Source organism: Leptodactylus fuscus, chromosome 4 (genome assembly GCF_031893055.1).
Source record: "Leptodactylus fuscus isolate aLepFus1 chromosome 4, aLepFus1.hap2, whole genome shotgun sequence".
Classification (NCBI taxonomy): domain Eukaryota; kingdom Metazoa; phylum Chordata; class Amphibia; order Anura; family Leptodactylidae; genus Leptodactylus; species Leptodactylus fuscus.
In genome coordinates this window covers 87,877,758-87,896,558 of record NC_134268.1, presented here as the reverse complement: position 1 = coordinate 87,896,558, position 18,801 = coordinate 87,877,758, and the positions used below count along the sequence as shown (strand labels likewise).

At 38.9% G+C, this 18,801-nt stretch overlaps 1 protein-coding gene across 1 annotated transcript in view; it reads left to right on the top strand.

The window, feature by feature from the left end:
- Positions 1-18,801, top strand: part of SLC22A23 (solute carrier family 22 member 23) — a 113,397-nt gene that overhangs the window by 22,636 nt on the left and 71,960 nt on the right. Inside the window, exons 2-3 of the mRNA XM_075270752.1 lie at positions 5,316-5,419; positions 11,016-11,170. Coding sequence (XP_075126853.1) covers positions 5,316-5,419; positions 11,016-11,170 — 259 coding nt within the window. The remainder of the gene's footprint in view (positions 1-5,315; positions 5,420-11,015; positions 11,171-18,801) is intronic.

Sequence of the window (18,801 nt, the reverse complement as noted above, 5' to 3'; positions counted from 1 at the left end):
AAAAAAAAAAAAAAAAACTTCAGGTTTGCGACCTTTTTAAACACCAGCTCCAACAATATTTGTGACAGCCAGTGTTTTTGTCGCTTTCATTGTAGTAGTCTTATCATCATTTTATGCCAGGACTTCTTGTGAAGACCTCGCTGGCTGTAACATCTCTGGTCCCTTCCACTGAGGTCACTGGTTGGCCTCAGCAGTCACATGCTGGGAGGCACCTGAGCAGCACGGACAGGTGACCATGTTTTTTGTTTTGTTTCACTTTCACCTCCCCCAGCCTAATTAAAAAAATAAAATTTTAGCCTGGACAACTCCATTAACAACTAACCCTTACGTAATAACCCCCTTCATCTTCCCTAGTATACCAGTTACTGAGGAAGGTTAAATATGAAATATTTTTTACTCATTTTTCATTCCTAAAGCTAGGGTGTATCTTATTATCTGAAAAATATGGTATTATGTGTGTATTTCATCATATTGCCAATAAACATTAAATTTATTTCATTTTACATAATCAAATTTGCATAAGAAGGCCACATGAGAATAAGACAATAAGTTATTGCTGATTCAGATTTTTGCAGTGCTAGGAAGTTCATGGGTTTATCATATTTGGCAGGCATTGGTAATATCTGCTGTCCAATATAACCCTATAACACCATACATACTGAATAAATAGCTTAGAACAAAAGCCTCTGGTTTGTTTAAAAAAAAAAATAAATAAAAAAAAATCAACAATGTAAAGTTATTTTGAATCTGCAGAAAAAAAAGCTCTAGCTTTTGGCTTTTCTGTTTGTTTTTCAGATGTGTTGATAACGCTTATAGACATTGAACACCTTATGTTGCAAATTGTTGGTCAAACTGCTTTTCTATTTAGGCTTGTCTAGCCAGAAAAAAATGGATCTAGAAAACCAAACTGTTTAATCAGAGAAGTGCAACAAATCCAAAATCAGCAGGCAAGAATAGTTCTAGTAGTCCAGGTCAAATGCACAACAGAGCACAGAGGGATAAATCAGAAGAGAGGTTGAGGTCAGGAAGGAGGTTGAATATCTAGACATGAGTGAATATCCTGTAGATACAGGAGCAGGTATGCAATATAACTGGAACAGAGACAGTAGATGGGAATGATCAACAGAAACAAGAACTCTGATTAGTCAGTGGGGAGTGGACCGGAGCTACAGCTGGCAGTGGGAGACCTCACAGGAACAAGGGAAGGTAAGTATGTTACAGGTGATATGTCCATATCTACATGCATTATTTGCAGCACCCAATCACTGGCCTCAGCTATACAGACGAGACCGCTTAGGCCAGTAATCGGACGTCATGGAAATATTACCACAGAGTGCCAAACAAGTGCCACTGTGCTGTATAAATAAGTTATTAGTAGTGGCATTCTCCCAAATTAAAACCTTCCAATGTCAGCTGCATCTGTGCAAGAGAAGAGTGAGTCTCCTACTGCCAGTACCAGTCTATGATACTCCGGCCTGCAGATTTGAGCATTTATCTTGCAATTTTGGGTTGAACTTCTTCCTTGTGAGGAACCTGTGACATTACATATTCCTTCATGCCAGCCTTAGGTTAATCATTGCCCTCTCCGTGGCTAGAAAGACTTATCAGTGTAGTTTCTGCCTTACTTTGTGCTGAACCTGCTCCTCACCAGACGTTGAGCCCTGCCTTACGGTTTAGGAAGCGCTGTTTTAAGTCAATCACTTGAATTGGCCAGTTTTTCTGATCGGTTTGAAAGCCCTTTCAGCTCACTGTATCATCTAGGCAGATGTTAATTTATGGTGGTTGTGCCTCTTTAATTGGTATTGTGGCATATATTTAAGAATTGGGTTACACTGGATTTACTGAAACTTCTAACACCAGGCCTTATGTTAAATACTTTATAGCTGGATCACAAAACTTGTAATTTAATAATCCCTCACACGGGAGATGGGGATATTGGAAACAAATCCACTTAGAAGGATCTTGTAGCACTTACACTTTCTAACTAAGAAGAAGAAGAGGTGGTGCAGCAAGAGCAGTTTTGTTAATCAATATTTATTGGCAATGCCTTACCATTAAATATCAGTTGGGCATCATTTTATTGTAAGTGATTTAAAGACTAATAAACATTGCTGCAGTATCATTATCCTGCTTAGTAAGGGGTGGCTGCCAGTGCCTGCTTTTATAGATGATTTTAAGAAAAATACTTAATTTTATGGAACATAAAATCTGATCATGCATTATGGTACATTCTCACATGGCAGGCTTGTTGCAGAATTTTGTTTTGTAACAGAAAACTGGTTCTATTGATCTGACTGGAGATGTTTTGATGGCATGCATATATATTATAGAATTTATGGTTTGTTTGTTTTTTCTTTTATAAAGCAAATCTGTCATGTAAAATAACCTTTAAAAATACAGTAAGTCAAATGCTATATTACATTCTTTTCAATTCAAAGTTTATTGGGCTTTCAAGCTGTCATGTACTTTATATATATATATGTCCTGTGTATGGTACAAGAATGCAAACTTGTCATAATACTGTTTTATGATATTGCAGCTGGTCAGGGGTTTTGGTAGCATATTGCAATATTATATTGATTTGGTTAAAGGGGTATTCCCACATTGCATACTCACCAGTCTTCACTGCTGTAAAATCTTCTTCCTGGTTTCTTGCGTCATTTGGTGGGCGGGGTTTCATATGCCATAATGAACACAATTGAATTAGCTAGCCTGATAACTGGGAGAACAGAAGACAAGTTCAGAAATTAAAGCAACTCCTCTCCCCTATCTGAGTTCAGGACCTAGGTCATGTGGTGTAGACGCAGGAATAGCTAGAAACACAGGCTCGCTCCCGTACACTTCGTTCCTCTTCCCTCCCCTCTGAGAGCAGCAGATACATCACTTGACTTTTGAGCAGATAAGTCAAGGGCTGTGTCAACAATGAATTGAATAAAGTAAGATAGTGGACAGCAGTTTTGCTGAAGCAGTGTATTTAGGAAAAGTCTTACATCCATATTAACAAGCAATATAGATAGGATCCTTGTGATGGGACAACCCCTTTAAATTAAAATTTGGTATCCTTTATTAACTTCAACTTAAATTAAGGGGGTTTATCCACTTTCTACTGTCGACGGCCTAGGATAGTTTTAAATTTGGGGAAAATCAGCAAACGGGACCCCTGCATATCAGGGATATCGCAGCTTCTCCTTTTTCTTTGCTTATTTTAAGTGGAATATTAATATAGCATTCTCAAAACTTCTCAACCCAGAAGGTGATTTTCAGAACTACATGACTAATTCTAATTGCTTGTAAGAGTTTGTCATCAGTGTTCCCTGCATGCTGTGCATTCTGGAAACGATTTAAAAATTCCGAAAATTGGGCTCATTGAACTTCATTAGAATGTTGTTGTAACACTTCGAGGGAACACTGTTTACTATGTGTACAGAAGTTGTAGACATTTTTAAAGAGGTTGTCCAGGATTTGGAGTAACCCATGGGGTGGCCAGGGTAGTGAAACAAGAAAGGCATACTCTCCTGTCCCTGGCGCTCCGCTGTCCACTCTCAGTCCCCTTTCCCTTGTGTTGTGGAATCAGTGAGGCTTACTTGACCATTGAGACAAATGTCACTGGTTCTTTTCTAGTGAACATTGAGGCCACTTATTGGTTGTAGTGGCCTCATGACTTTTTGCGCTGCAAGCCCCAGGATATGATGGAAAGGGGAGTGAGTGGCGCACTGGGGACAAATGAGTAAGGTTGTGCTGGTTGTTTTATTTTTATTTATTTTCTCACAAAACTTTCTGTCCCGTAAGTTGTTCCAAATACTGGACAAACCCCTTTAATAAATTGCATGGTGTGCTCGTAAACCATACCTGTAATTTTTCTGACTATTGGAGATGATGTACAAGAGTCAGAGAAAGTGTGGTACAGCTTGAAAAAAATGTAGTGTTCTGAAGGCTGTGTAGTCAGTAAGCCCATTTTCTCTATCCTCAGTTTTCCCACTTTGACGCCAACATAACATATTTGTATGGCTATATTTCTAATTTTTTCCCAAATGGCTATGCAAGTGTATAGGCAATATGCTATATATTTAATAAATGAATACATTTCTGCCTACTATACACAGAACTGATTCTGACTCCATAACTTTACAGGAGCATTATTATTATTCTTGCTGTTATGCAAGTCACCTGTGTCTTTATACTGAGGAATATGCACCATTGGCATTATGACAATGTTTTTCCTTTTTGTGTGTGACTTTGTCACCATAATCCGTAATGACTTATTGTCCGGTTAGAACTTATTTGTATGTGTATATAACCGTGAATGTACTTTGTTTTTTCCCGTCTTTGTGTATACTGCATAGTATAGTGAAAACCTTTCGGCTTCTATAAAGTGGACTATGATTGCTTTTTAGTGGCACCTGTTCACATCCCATTAGGAAGTCATTTCAAGGCCCTTTCAGTCTATCAGGACAAGACTGAGTGCTATCTTCTATTCCTCTCCTGAGCTTGATTGGGAACAATGCAGAAAAAATCAATTGAAATGCATGTCCAAATAGTTTCTATGCTGATTCTGAAAGGGCCAGTGTGCACTCTCGCTCCACTAAGTGTCATTTGATATAGGGAAGAAGGAATGTGAACAGGTAAAAAGGCACATTTTTCCATTTACCATGTTTTATTTGGTCTTTTAATAACACGTACTTAGTCCTTTGACTATTGGTGATGTTTTAATGACCAGGTTCATTTTGTGAAAGTTCTTTCTTCTACAGTAATAATAATCCTAAAAGTCGTTTTTCGTGCATGCATTTTCCACCTGGATTGATTTGTACCTTTATGGATCTAGTATTCTATCACATACAGTATGTGCTTATTGATTTGTATTAATTGGTACTTACTATGAACTAAGTAAGTGTAACGCATTAGAGAGCAGTGACTCACTATGGATATCACAACCAGCTGTCAGCAGCACAATGCACAAGCTAAGTTGAATTGTACTTTGTTCGTAGGCCACATTGTAGCAAGCTCAGCCTGCCCTTTAATTATGGGAGGGTTTCAAGCTTTTATGGTCTTTTATTCTCTTTTCTGGACACCACCCACAGTTTGGCATGAAACACTCTTAATCATATCTGCTGACACACACATTGTAATATATCATCCTTTGTATAGGAAGGGTGACATATAAGAAATGACATCTATAGACACAAAATCTATCTTAAACAATAAAAGATATGTTCCTTTTTATCTGATCTAAGTCTGTACGCTGTCGATGAGATAGGAAAGCCTTTGTATGCCTTATACAGTATTTTCACCATTCTGCCTGTGCTTATGTCTTGCAGTGGGATCTGGTCTGTGACTCAGCTTGGAAAGTTCATATAGCTAAGTTCTCTCTGGTTGTGGGATTGATATTTGGATACTTGATTACAGGATGTATTGCTGACTGGTAAGTTTTATCTTATTTTATTTAAAAAACAAACAAAAAAAACCAACCAAAAACATCTTAAGGGTCTGGTCATGTGGCCAAACATGAAGAGGAATTTCAGGTGGACATCTGCCTTGACTCCTCATCATATTCTGACCCCCTGGTGCAATGAAGAAAAGGTATGTCATAAATGCAGAATTTCCTTTTTTTGTAAAAAATAGAAGGGATTTTAGGGTCACACATTCTCCAAAATGATATCAATAAAAACTACATCTTGTACAGAAAAGGCTTCTTACACTTAAATTTTTTATTAAATTTTTTTGTTTAATGTATTAAAACTTGAAAAAATTGTTTAAGGGGGCGTTCACACTACCACTGCTGTCCGCCCAAGCGTTTCTGTCTTAATCCTCAGAGATACTGGACAGGGAACGGCTTGCCGGTGGTCAGCTTTAAAACCCATTCATTTGAATGGGTTTTTAAAGCAAACTGCCGGTGTCTGTATGCAGCCTCTCCGCTTACAATACTTTGTAAGTGGCCATTTTCTTGAGGCTGGCGGGCATGCGCAGTCGGCTTTGCCCGAGGCCTAGAAGTTTGAAGCCCACAATGCTGCAAGAGAACTCATTTGCATACCGACGAAAAACGGGATTTTAACCAAACGGCGGGGCGGAGAAGACTTCTAAAGGTAGGAGAAGAATAGCCTTTCTTAAGGCTATTCTGTTGTGTCAACGAGAAAAAAAAGGTTTTTAATGGTAGAATACCTTTTAAAGGGTTTATGCCACAAAAATGATATAGCCTCTATCCACAGGATACAAGATATATTGCTGATCGGTGAGGATCTGACTGCTGAGAACAGGTGGTGGTGTGTGTGGTTTTCCCCCCCCCTCCCGCTAAAGCCTGGTTTTCACATCTCCGTCAGAAATACGTTCTGGGGAGTCCGCATGGGGAACCCCCCGAACGAACTACCGAACGCGGTGAGCAGTAAGAGCACATGGATCATATAAATTATAGTTCACGATCTACTTTCCCGTCTGCATGACTCGTGCGGAGAACATACGGACCCCATTATAGTCTGGAGTCCATGTGCTCTCACTACACCGCTTGCCAATGCGTTCGTTAGTCCGTTCGGGAAGGTCCCCATGCGGACTCCCCCGATTGGATTACCGATGCGGATGTGAACCAGGCCTGATAATGTAGCAGTAGATACAGGTGCGCATCTTCTCCATTTGTTTTAGTTGGATTGCTGGAGATGCCAAAGTATTTTTGATATTTCTGGTGCATCAAATGAATGAACTGCTACATTTTCAATGGAAGAGGAAAAAAAAAAAAAAAAAGCCCCGTGTTCCCAAAATCGGTGGTGGTCTTAGCAGTGTGTCCCATACTGATCAACAATTTATGGATATATACTCGAGTATAAGCCAACCCGAATATAAGCCGAGGCCCCTAATATTACCACAAAAAACTGGCAAAACTTATTGACTAGAGTATAAGTCGAGGGGGGGGAAATGCAGCAGCTACTGGAAAATTTCAAAAATTAAAATGATCAGAGTTTTTGGGTGCGGTAGTTGCTGGGGAAGGGGAGGGGTGTTTTGGTTGTCTGTCTGCCCTATACGGTAACTAATTTTCATGGCATAACTCTTTAAGATTGTATTTTCATGTAATTCAATAACGTGTTGGCTGTCCAAATGCTATATATCATGGTTGTAATTGCTGCTGTGTTCAACATTGTTGGGTGCCTAGTGCTGCTGCAGAGGAAGTTTTGTGGCCACATGCATGTTGTCAGCACTTTAGGGTGACGTGTTCATTAGGTCTGTATAGATTAGCAAGGTGCTATTGGACATTGTGTTACCACGTCAGGTCAAAGTTTCTGCTCTGCTTGACCTTGAAAATGCCCTTCATAATCCCAACACCCAATAGATTTCCATCACCTTGCTGGCCGGAGACGAAGAAAAGCAAGACTGCAGTTATTCCCCAGTACGCATGTACAGTATTCTTATGGTTACTAGGCAACCAGAAAATGACTACCTAGGAATAACACAGGATTTAACAAGAACACAAGATATCATTTAAGTAAAAAAATGCAAATAAACATGCTCCTTAGAAGGTTTAAAGGCATAGTCACATTTAATAACACGGAGGGAATGTCAGTGAACAAAATGATTGTAGACTCTTTCCCAAGGAACTGATCATTTCATTTACAATTAGAACGTCAAACATTGTAATTGTGTAGGAGTCCGAGATGAAGATAATAAGGAGGTTAAGACTTGTGTTCAGTGCCACCGCTAAAGTCCCCCATATTAAAGCGCGCTGTGTATTCTGGGATCTTATGAGGTTTACTAAACTGCTTTAAATGTTCAGAAAACTGCTGTGTTTTTTCACATTTTTATTCATTTATATATTGAAATCTCTGTTCTTTCTCAGTGATCACTGTCACTGTATGAACATTGATGGGAGGATGATGGGACCGCCTCCTTAACTTCTCAATACAGAAAGAGCAGAGACATAAATGTACACTACCGTTCAAAAGTTTAGGGTCACTTAGAAATGTCCTTATTTTTCAAAGAAAAGCACAGTTTTTTTTCAATGAAGATGATAATAAATTTTATTTAAATAGCGCCAACATATTCCGCAGCGTTGTACAATTTGTAGGGTTCAAATACAGACAGAAAGATACATTACAAAGAAAGTCATTTCACACAATGGGACTGAGGGCCCTGCTCGCAAGAGCTTACAATCTATGAGATAAGATTAAATGAATCAGAAATACACTCTATACAGTGTTAATGTGGTAAATGACTATTCTAGCTGCAAATGTCTGGTTTTTTTTTTTCCAATGCAATCTCTACATCTCTACAGAGTATAGAGGCCCTTTTCCAGCAACCATCACTCCAGTGTTCTAAAGGTACATTGTCTTTGCAAACTGTGTAAGGCGGCTAATGAATGTTTAGAAAACCCTTGTGCAAGTATGTTAGCACAGCTGAAAACAGTTTTGCTGGTTAGAGAAGCTATAAAACTGACCTTCCTTTGAGCTAGTTGAGAATCTGGAGCATTACATTTGTTGGTTCGATTAAACTCTTAAAATGGCTAGAAAAAGAGAACTTTCATGTGAAAGTTTTTCTTAGAAGTGGAGGCTATTCCATGTGAGAAATTGCCAAGAAACTGAAGATTTCCTACAATGGTGTGTACTACTCCCTTCAGAGGACAGCACAAACAGGCTCTAACCAGAGAAGGAGAAGTGGGAAGCCCCGATGCACAACTGAGCAACAAGACAAGTACATTAGAGTCTCTAGTTTGAGAAATCGACGCCTCACAGGTCCTCAACTGGCAGCTTCATTAAAGGGGCTCTATCATTGGGAAAAGTAATTTTTAACTAATCACATCCTTGCATAGCCTTTAGAAAGGCTATTCCACACCTACCTTTAGTATGTAAATTGCCTTAGTAGTTTTTGAATAAGTCCGTTTTTATTCATATGCTAGTTAGACTGGTGCCATGATGCATCGTGCACCCTCTTTGCTATTGTTTCCTATGGGTGTATACAGCACAGGCTGCTGCTGCTGATGACTCGGCTTCCTGTTTGCTTATTCAGAAACCACTGAGGCAATTTACATACTAAAGGTAGGTGTGGAATAGCCTTTCTAAAGGCTATGCAAGGATATGAAAATTCAGAAGTAAAAAATTCCAGCTTGCATCCACGGTCCTTATAAAACTTAGCGTTTATTCCAGAATTAAAAAACACACATGTTCACAAGCAATATCGTCTCATAGTAATTTCCATCCCATTACATAGACTTGCTGACGCGTTTCGAAGACATGTAGTCATGTCATGTCTTCTTAGTCGTAGCTACGACTAAGAAGACTACATGTCTTCGAAACGCGTCAGCAAGTCTATGTAATGGGATGGAAATTACTATGAGACGATATTGCTTGTGAACATGTGTGTTTTTTAATTCTGGAATAAACGCTAAGTTTTATAAGGACCGTGGATGCAAGCTGGAATTTTTTACTTCTGAATTTTCTTGCTACATGACCCATAGCCGGTGGGATGAATTCCGGGCTTCTTCCGTCCTTTGGCTACATGGAATCTCACAGAACTCCTAGCAAGGATCATGCATAAAAGTTCATAAGTAAGTGGGCTGCATTTTTTCTTTTTCGTTTTTTGTCTATATGCAAGGATATGATTAGGTAAAAATGACTTTTCCCAATGATGGAGCCCCTTTAAATAGTACCCGCAAAATGCCAGTGTCAACGTCTACAGTGAATAGGCGACTTTGGGATGGTGGCCTTCAGGGCAGAGTGGCAAAGAAAAAGCCATATCTGAGACTGGCTAATAAAAGGAAAATATTAATATGGCCAAAAGAACACAGACATTGGACAGAGGAAGATTGGGAAAAGGTGTTATGGGCAGATGAATCGAAATTTGAGGTGTTTGGATCACACAGAAGAACATTTTTGAGACGCAGAACAACTGAAAAGATGCTGGAAGAGTTCCTGACACGATTTGTCAAGCATGGTGGAAGTAATGTGATGGACTGGGGTTGCTTTGGTGCTGGTAAAGTGGGAGATTTGTACAAGGTAAAGGAATTATGTATGAGGAAGGCTATCACTTAATTTTGCCATGCCATACCATGTGAACAGCGCTTGATTGGAGCCAATTTCATCCTACAACAGGACAATGACCCAAAGCACACCTTCAAATTATGCAAGAACTATTTAGGGAAGAAGCAGGCAGCTGGTATTCTATCTGTAATTGAGTGGCCAGCAAAGTCACCAGATCTCAACACCATTGAGCTGTTGTGGGAGCAGCTTGACCATATGGTACGCAAAAAGTGCCCATCAAGCCAATCCAACTTGTGGGAGGGGCTTCTGGAAACATGGGGTGAAATTTCTCCGGATTAGAAAATTAACAGCTAGAATGCCAAAGGTCTGCAATGCTGTAATTGCTGCAAATGGTGCATTGAAGGAGAAAATTATTTGAAATAAAAAGAATTATTTCTAACCTTGTCAATGTCTTGACTATATTTTCTATTCATTTTGCAACTCATTTGATAAATTAAAGTGTGAGTTTTCATGGAAAACACAAAATTGTCAGGGTGACCCCAAACATTTGAACGGTAGTGTATAAATGGCAAGTTATACTTAATCTATTCCTACAAAGCTATATATTAATCTGTTCAGCTCCTCCCGCTCTATAGCATGCTGCCTGAAGCTTGAACAGCAGTTTCTATGATCAGAAAACGTTGTTGTCATAGTTTTTGGGGAAAAGGTTCAATATAAATTGATTTAATTTAAGTAAATCTCTGCTCCCTCTATACTCGGTGGCCAGTCCTACTCGATGACTGATAACCTTTACTGTAGGACTGCCTGCTAAACAGGGATTCACATGGATGAAATAAGTTTTACTGTATAAACTGACATGTGTATGGTCCTGTTTACTATAATGAGTCTATATGCAGGACTCACTTTGCAGCAATAGAAATAGCCATAAGCAAGTGGCATTTAATACACTTCTTATTGGTTGATACTCAGTGTAGCTACCACAATATTATTGTAGTAGACATGAACTTTGTACACTGGGTAAGTTTCGCAAATGTATAATTTCTTTCCCTCTCGTTTTCTTAGGATCGGCCGACGTCTTGTGCTGCTGTTTTCTGTAATCTTCAATCTGATTTTTGGACTTTCTGTGGCGCTTTCAGTTAATGTGACAATGTTCAGCACTCTCAGGTTTTTTGAAGGATTCTGCCTCGCTGGGATATTCCTCTGTTTATATGCACTGAGTAAGTATCTAACACTGTCCTGAACAGATTTCTCATTTTTCTATATTTGTAATTTGCCTACCATGCTAACAGCTGAAGATCTAACAGCTCACGGTGGTGAAGTACTTGTTATTGCCGATTTGTTCACAAATTGCTTGGATCTGCTATGCCTTTTCCATCTGGGAATTCTGTATTCCAGCAGTATGTGAAAGTTTGGAGGTGGAGGCTTCACATAGATATATAATAATATATGGTAAATTCTAATCTCCCTTCCATAGACCTATCTGCCGAGTCAAGCAGCACTCAAATAAAAATAAAAATGTGAGGATACTTTATTAACTCATACCTGCAATGTTTCAGCTCATATTCATGATCCTGTCTCAGGCAAAATGATCATGTCTACACAAAGTATAAATAACGAGCCCAATTACAATTATACAATAATTATAAATCAATCTGTGAACTGGTCCCTTATTGAATATAAATTTAATAGCCGCCATCACATTATGTATTTTGTGCAATACCTTCTGCCCTTACTTAATATGGCCTTAATAGCCTCCATCACATTGCAGCGCATGCACCGTTTTCATGATTACCGGGTATACATATCCTATTTGTAGTCCTTGTGCATGCGTGTAGTGGGGCGCTGCACGTCAGTCAGTCTTGTTTTAAATAGGATCTTGGAGCTAGGGAGCCACTTACTAATTTTTCTACAATTACACAAAAATTAAGTGCTCCTGATTAATTATATGAACTTTAGTATTGATGCATTGACTACATTAAAAGGTGAAACTTTTTGGTACTATTGTATTTTAAGCACGTTAAACAATGGTTACTATATATTAAGTGATAAACTATATTTAGAATTTGTAACACTTGCTGTTTATATTGATTGTATAATTGAAATTGAGCTTGTTGTATACTGCGTGTGGACACATCTCTATATGTGTATAAATTTTGTATGTGTAAAAATTTTATGTTTTATTTGGGATTGGGACAATTGTACAACTTTGACACACTGAACATCCCTTGGTAGTTTTACAAGTAAACCAGTATTTTCTATTCAATAAAATATTTGCCATAGTCTTTGCCAGCTTTTAACCACACTTTGATGTATCTTTTAAAATCATAGACTTCATTCTTAAATATGTCATTTTTTCTTTTCTTGAAATATTACCAAATGAAGTATTAAGGCTGATGGAGGAAACCTTCTTTAGCTTAGTTGTTAAGTTATGATGATGAATGTGGTTCTCGGGAGGAGATGTAACCAGCAGGCATCATTGTTACGTATCTATAGAAATAAAATGCCTGGGGAAGCCACTCATTTCCTGAACTCATCAACACAGGAAAAGTAACATCCAATAGTCCAAGTGCAACTTGGTCAAGGTGATCTATAAATTTACAAGGCCGCAATCAGGAGACTTGGCTCTTATGTCTTAATCTAGTATCTCTTATTTATACAAAAAATATTTTAGTATGTGATGGGTGACTATTTTACCGTCTTGCTTGACAATTCACTTTTTGACTATATAGATCTGTTTAATTCTTGAATAAAGGAAGTTTGCTGGAACTCCACCCATAAACTAACATATATGCCTCAGTTTTTCTTAGAATGGGCCATCAATATTAAGTTGGAAGGAAGTTTGGCATGCTGTTCATTGTTTACACTTCTCTATATTGTACATCTCTATTTGTTTAGTAGTCACTGACAGCACAGATCTGCCCCTGTTTAAACAGCGAGTCTGATCCTCTGTTAGGGCTAGTTCACACGGGGACATGGAGGAGGATTTTGACAGCGGAATCCACGTCTTAATCCTCCTCCAGACAATGTTAGTCTATGTAGTGTTAGCAGAGAAAAAGAAGTAACATGACCTTCAGGCGTTTTCCGCCTGAAGAAAGCAATAGAAGTGAATGGGAAGTGCAAAACGCGCAGTTTTTTATTTTTTTTTTATTTTTACAAAAACGTAACGCACTTTTTGCAGCCCGTTCTCTTTAAAGGATGGGAAAACCGCCTGGAACCTTTTGGAAGTGATTTTTACAAAAAAGCGGGGCAAGGTCCAAAAAACGCTTCCTAATTAAGAAGCGTTTTTTCTGGTGCCAAAATAAACCACACATAATTTATGTGTGAACTAAGCCTTATTCCTCCTAGAAATTCAGGAACCAACTGACAACTGGGAGTTACCATTCCCCAGTGAGAGATGTATCTCCCTCCACTGATTAAGCATGGTGTCAGAGTCCTAGTCTTCAGAGACACATCTCTGCCTAGCAATAGCCAGCAGTCAATTTATCATCAAATCCAATTAAAATAACAAGGGAATGGCATAATACAGATCTGAGAAAAGATGCTTCCAATTTTTTTTCTTATGGGGAAAACAATTATTAAAGGGGTTGTCGAGGATATACAGTTTTGCACAAGGTGTGTAAAGGAAGAAAGAAAAAGGGGGGGGGGGGGAATCAAAAAGCATACCGTATATTCCGATTTAAGACGGACCCAACTTTTCCAATTAAAATATAGAGTTTGGGATATACTCGCCGTATAAGACTACCCCTCTTTTGTGGGGTGCCTCTTCTTGATGCATACTTACCCTTTGGCATACTAAAGCTATGTATTTAGGAAAACTGTTGAATTTACATGAGCTAGCAGTATAGATGGGATCCTTGAGATGGAAATACCCCTTTTAATAGTCTATATAACAAAATCTAAATATTTCCCAGCTTTTAGGTACTTTCTAAGCTGGTTGGTTTTCTGTCTGAGGATTTGCATAACATGTTATGTTTTTGACCAGTGGTTTATGTTGTGTGAAGTGACGTCTTTCTATAACTTCTTTAAGAGTGTCTTATTCCAGGAAGGACTGGTGCTTTCATCATAATTTTACTAGGAATAAAAGTCAACTTGTAAAGTCTGCGTTTCCCTGTAAGAAAACTGAGGAAGTGACATTTTGTGTGTTTGCACATAGAATTTTGGCAATACCTTTGACAAACAGAACTGGATTATCCCTGTGTAAAGTGCAAATGTTGTGTACTTGAGGGCTCACGATGTCAGTGCTTTTAGTGAAGTGTGTTTTGTCATATAATTTCATAGTGTCTTGTGCTGGAGAGCCTCAGTTCTGTAAAGGAAAACTTGGATAAAGCAGTTAGGCCCATTTAGCAATTTTGCTGCAGGACTTTCTGCTTACATTATACCAATAGGGAAACGGCCAGTGTTTCTGTAGGTATAATTGACATGCTGCGATTTCCAAAACTACAATGATTTTGGAAATTGCAGAAAAATACACGCAGCAAAAACACTGCAATGTGTATGGGATTCACTTTGCATTGACTTTGCATTTTTTTGCTGCAACGTTTACTAAGACATGGGGCCCTGCTCTTAGTAATAATAATTAGATCTAATATAGAAAAAAAATTACAAATATATAGCAACAACACTTACTACAGGGCTTTGACCATACACAAAACCCATTTAGACTGGTAAATTGGACAGACGTTTTGCAGTTTTTGCATGGACTAGAAAAAATACCCAGTGCTGTCCATGACATACCATGTTGAATTTCGCTGAAGTCAGAAAAAAATGGCAGTTGCTGCCCCCTCTTAAGAAGTAACAGCCAAACTTTAAGGGTGGGTCCACACTACCTTTTTTCAAGCTGAAAAACTGCTTCAAAAAGCAACTTGAGGGTCCATTCACACAGTTTTTTGGCGAGGAAAAATTTTGCTTCAGGAATTAGGAAATTTGCCAATTCCACGTGGATTTTCCGTGTCCGATTGACTGCGTTGGTTTTTGCAGGTGGAATCCGCTTGAAGGAAGCCCATAGGCTGTGTTCACATGGAGTTTTTTTTGTCAGGAAACTGACTGAAATTCCTCCTCCAAAAAACGCCTCACCATACAGTTCTATGGTGAGGCGTTTTTAGGAGGAGGAATTTGAGTCAGTTTCCTGACCATAAACTGTGTGAACGCAGCCATAGAGTATGAATAGGGTTTTTTTTCCCCACATGGATTCTGACACAGATTCAGTGCCAAAATCCTTGCCAAAAAACTCAAGTTGAAAGTCCATGTTGCCAAGCGACAGCCCCAAAACATCACTGCTCTCGAGGAGATCTGCATGGAGGAATGGGCCAACATACCAACAACAGTGTGTGCCAACCTTGTGAAGACTTACAGAAAACGTTTGACCTCTGTCATTGCCAACAAAGGATATATAACAAAGTATTGAGATGAAATTTCGTTACTGACCAAATACTTATTTTCCACCATAATTTGAAAAAAAAAATTCTTACAAAATCAGACAATGTGATTTTCTGGATTTGTTTTCTCATTTTGTCTCTCATAGTTGAGGTCTACCTATGATGTAAATTACAGATACCTCTCATCTTTTTAAGTGGTGGAACTTGCACTATTGGTGACTGACTGACTAAATACGTTTTTGCCCCACTGTACATCTAAAAGGAGTTTCTGTTCTTTTCAGGCAAATTAAAGGGCTTGTCCAGTTATTGTCTTATTTCTGATATGATCTAGGTAATTAGTACCAAAAATGTCAGAGCCTTGATAACCCCTTATTAATACATTTTTATTCTGAAAATGCATTTTTTCTACAATTTTTTTTCGTGCAAATATTGAATTTTCCTCTTTTGATAAACCTTTGATGTTCCATCTGATGATAGTGTTTCAATGAAAACCGTTATTGAGCATGATAGAAATGTTTTATCTTCACATGCAAAACGCCTAACCATAGACCCACAAAAATAAATGAAAAGTCATAGGCCTGCGGGAACATGAAAAGTCTGTGTACCTTTTTAATTCATTTATTAATTAATTTATCTTGCTATGTGCAGTAATAAGACTTCCGTTGGTTTTTTTTCATATTGCGGACCTGATTGACTCCTTGACTTTGGAACTCAGGCCCTTCGATTATTTCACATCTGTATTGCATTTACCTATCTCTGAATGGTTACATTATAAGCAGATTGCTCACTTTATGGTTTCTCAATTTGGCACCCTGAAGGTCTCACGGCCCACGGTCTTTGAAAGGGTCTGTAAGGCAGGTACTTCCACTTCTGCTTTAATTTCAGGTATCTATAGGCTTTTTGCTTCCTCGGAAACGAGTGGCCCTCCCTCCCATAAGTATATGGACCGATGGTCTAGGGCGTTGAAGGGAGATTTCCCCTGCCCAGTGGCAGGTCATCTGATCCCGTGCGGCCAAATCCTCCACGTGCATCACCTTCAGAGAGACTCAATACAAATTGTTAATGCATTGGTATCTCACCCCTGCCCTTCTGCACTCGCTCAACCCTAGCATTCCACCTTTTTGCTGGCATTGTTGGGCAGGGATGGGCACCCTGTACCATATTTTTTGGGATTGTCCGGGTATCCGCCCCTTTTGGCGGGAGGTGCAGTCTCTTACGGAAGCTCTCTTTATTCGAGGGGTTCCGTTGGGTTCTCTTACTTACCTGCTCAATCTCCCTCGCCCTCATTTGGGTAAACATACATCTAAATTGTTCTTATACCTGTGTACGGCGGCTAAAACCCTCATTGCCCTGCACAAGAAGCGTACTCTGCCCCCCACTGGTCCTGACTTAGTGGCCCGTCTGAAAGACGTGCGTAGCATGGAGTTCTTGACGGCTTCCCTTAACCACACCCTAACTGCATGTCAAGCCTCTGATTCCCCCCCCCCCCCCATATTGTCTTTCCCTTTGTGTTGTGTGTTTCCCTTGTCTTATTTGTTCATTTTTTGATTTGTTATTGCACTGTTCTATTTCATTGTTTTATAAGTGCCCTTTTTTACTCTCTTGGGCTTTTGCTTTTGTTATTTTTTGTTGTTTGTTGAAAATCCTTTCAATAAAAATTACAGTTGAAAAAAAATTGGTAAAATAAGAGGGTATCATCTACTTTTTACATCTACAATGTACAGCTAAACTGCAGGTTTTAAGACTCTTGCATTTAACCCTTCATAATATGTATACATCAAGGGAACTGTCCAGCTTATGCCTCTGACATATCACTACGTAATCATACAGTGACTTATGTTGTCCATAGAGTGTGATGAGATAGACAGATGGATAGATAGATGGAAGAAAAAAAGCACACACTCTAGCCTCAATAGCTTTTGAATAGGAAAACCTGAGTCAAACGTGCTTTCCTGTACAGTTAAGAAAAAGATATACCAACACTTGTCAGCTGAGTGAAGGTTAAAAGGAAAATCACACAAAGTCTCAAAAGTAAGGCCTCGTTCACCTGTACGTAAAATCTCTTATGGGGAGTCAGCATGGGGACTCCCCCGAACGGACTACTGAATGCATTTGCAATCGATGTGCAGTGAAAGCACTCGGATCCCCATAGACTATAATAGGGTCTGTGTGCTTGCCGCGAGATCTCCGCAGGGAACATGCGGACAGGAAAGTACTACTTTTTTTTTGTTCGCATGACTCGTGTGGGGATCTCGCGGCAAGCACACAGACCCCATTATAGTCTATGGTCTCCGTGTGCTTTCATTGCACACCGCTTGCAAATTCCTTCGGTAGTCCGTTTGGGGGGTCCATATGTGGACTCCCTGAATGGATTCCTAAATGCAGATGTGACTTTGGTACCAACTTCAACATCTTTGGTGTGAGGATGCTCCTTCCAGTAGGCCTTGGCTCCCTGCGATCTTGTCTGCATGCCTTTACAGGGAAGGCCCCCACAAGGCTTCCTCTTGATGATCCTTTCTATAAAGCCTTTGGCATGCCCTAATAAACTGCCTGCCAGAATATGACACATAGTTTAAGGTCTGAGAGTGACTGACTGATTTAACGGCCATTGTGTGTCTGTTCTGTTCCAATTTTGATGGCCTAGTGTCAACAGTTTTGCATCAGTTTTTGACTGAAAAACACAAATTTCAGTGGTCTTTCTTTTTTGACCCAATCCACTGATCCATTGCCAACTGACACGGATGTCAGTCCATTTCACATCCAACTAAAAACTGATCCATTGATTTCTATTGGGTTAGTGAAAACTGACAGAAATAGATCATGTTGGTATTTTTGTTGGCAGTGAAAAATGGTCATTCAAAAACAATGGACAGGTGAATAGACACTAAATCTATGCGTTTTGAAAACAGACATGTGAAGTCATGTAAAATCGTTAACATTTTGAGATGAGGATTAATATGTTATGAATAAAAAATAACAACCGAACACAAAAAAATGATTGCAAAAAGTGTTTTTACTTTGCAAAAGTGGCATAACTTTAAAAAAGCAAACAAAAACCTCTACAAATGTGGTATCAAGTTACTTGTATTCACCCAATGGTGAATTGCATAAAAAGACAATGGTAAAATTAGTGTGGTGTTTTGTTTTTTTTCCCATAAGTTTATCAATGAGGTATATCCACTCCTAAAATAGCCCATTAAAAAAAATGCAGGGCTTGGTATATTACGACTGTAAAAAAATAAATAAAAAAATCATGTTTTCAATGACACCCACAGCTTGTGTAACAGACTTTTAAGATGACGTCCATTACATGTCCGTTTTTCATGTTCGTGTCCACGGGGGCTTACAATTTGCTTCTATTCCTGAGAGGCTTAGGACTCCTAAGGTTGTTGCAGTCGTATAAGGAAATGACCTTTTTTAGTTACTTATTAAGCCAATTTATTGTAGTTTCAATCTAATTGCTTGTCCACTGC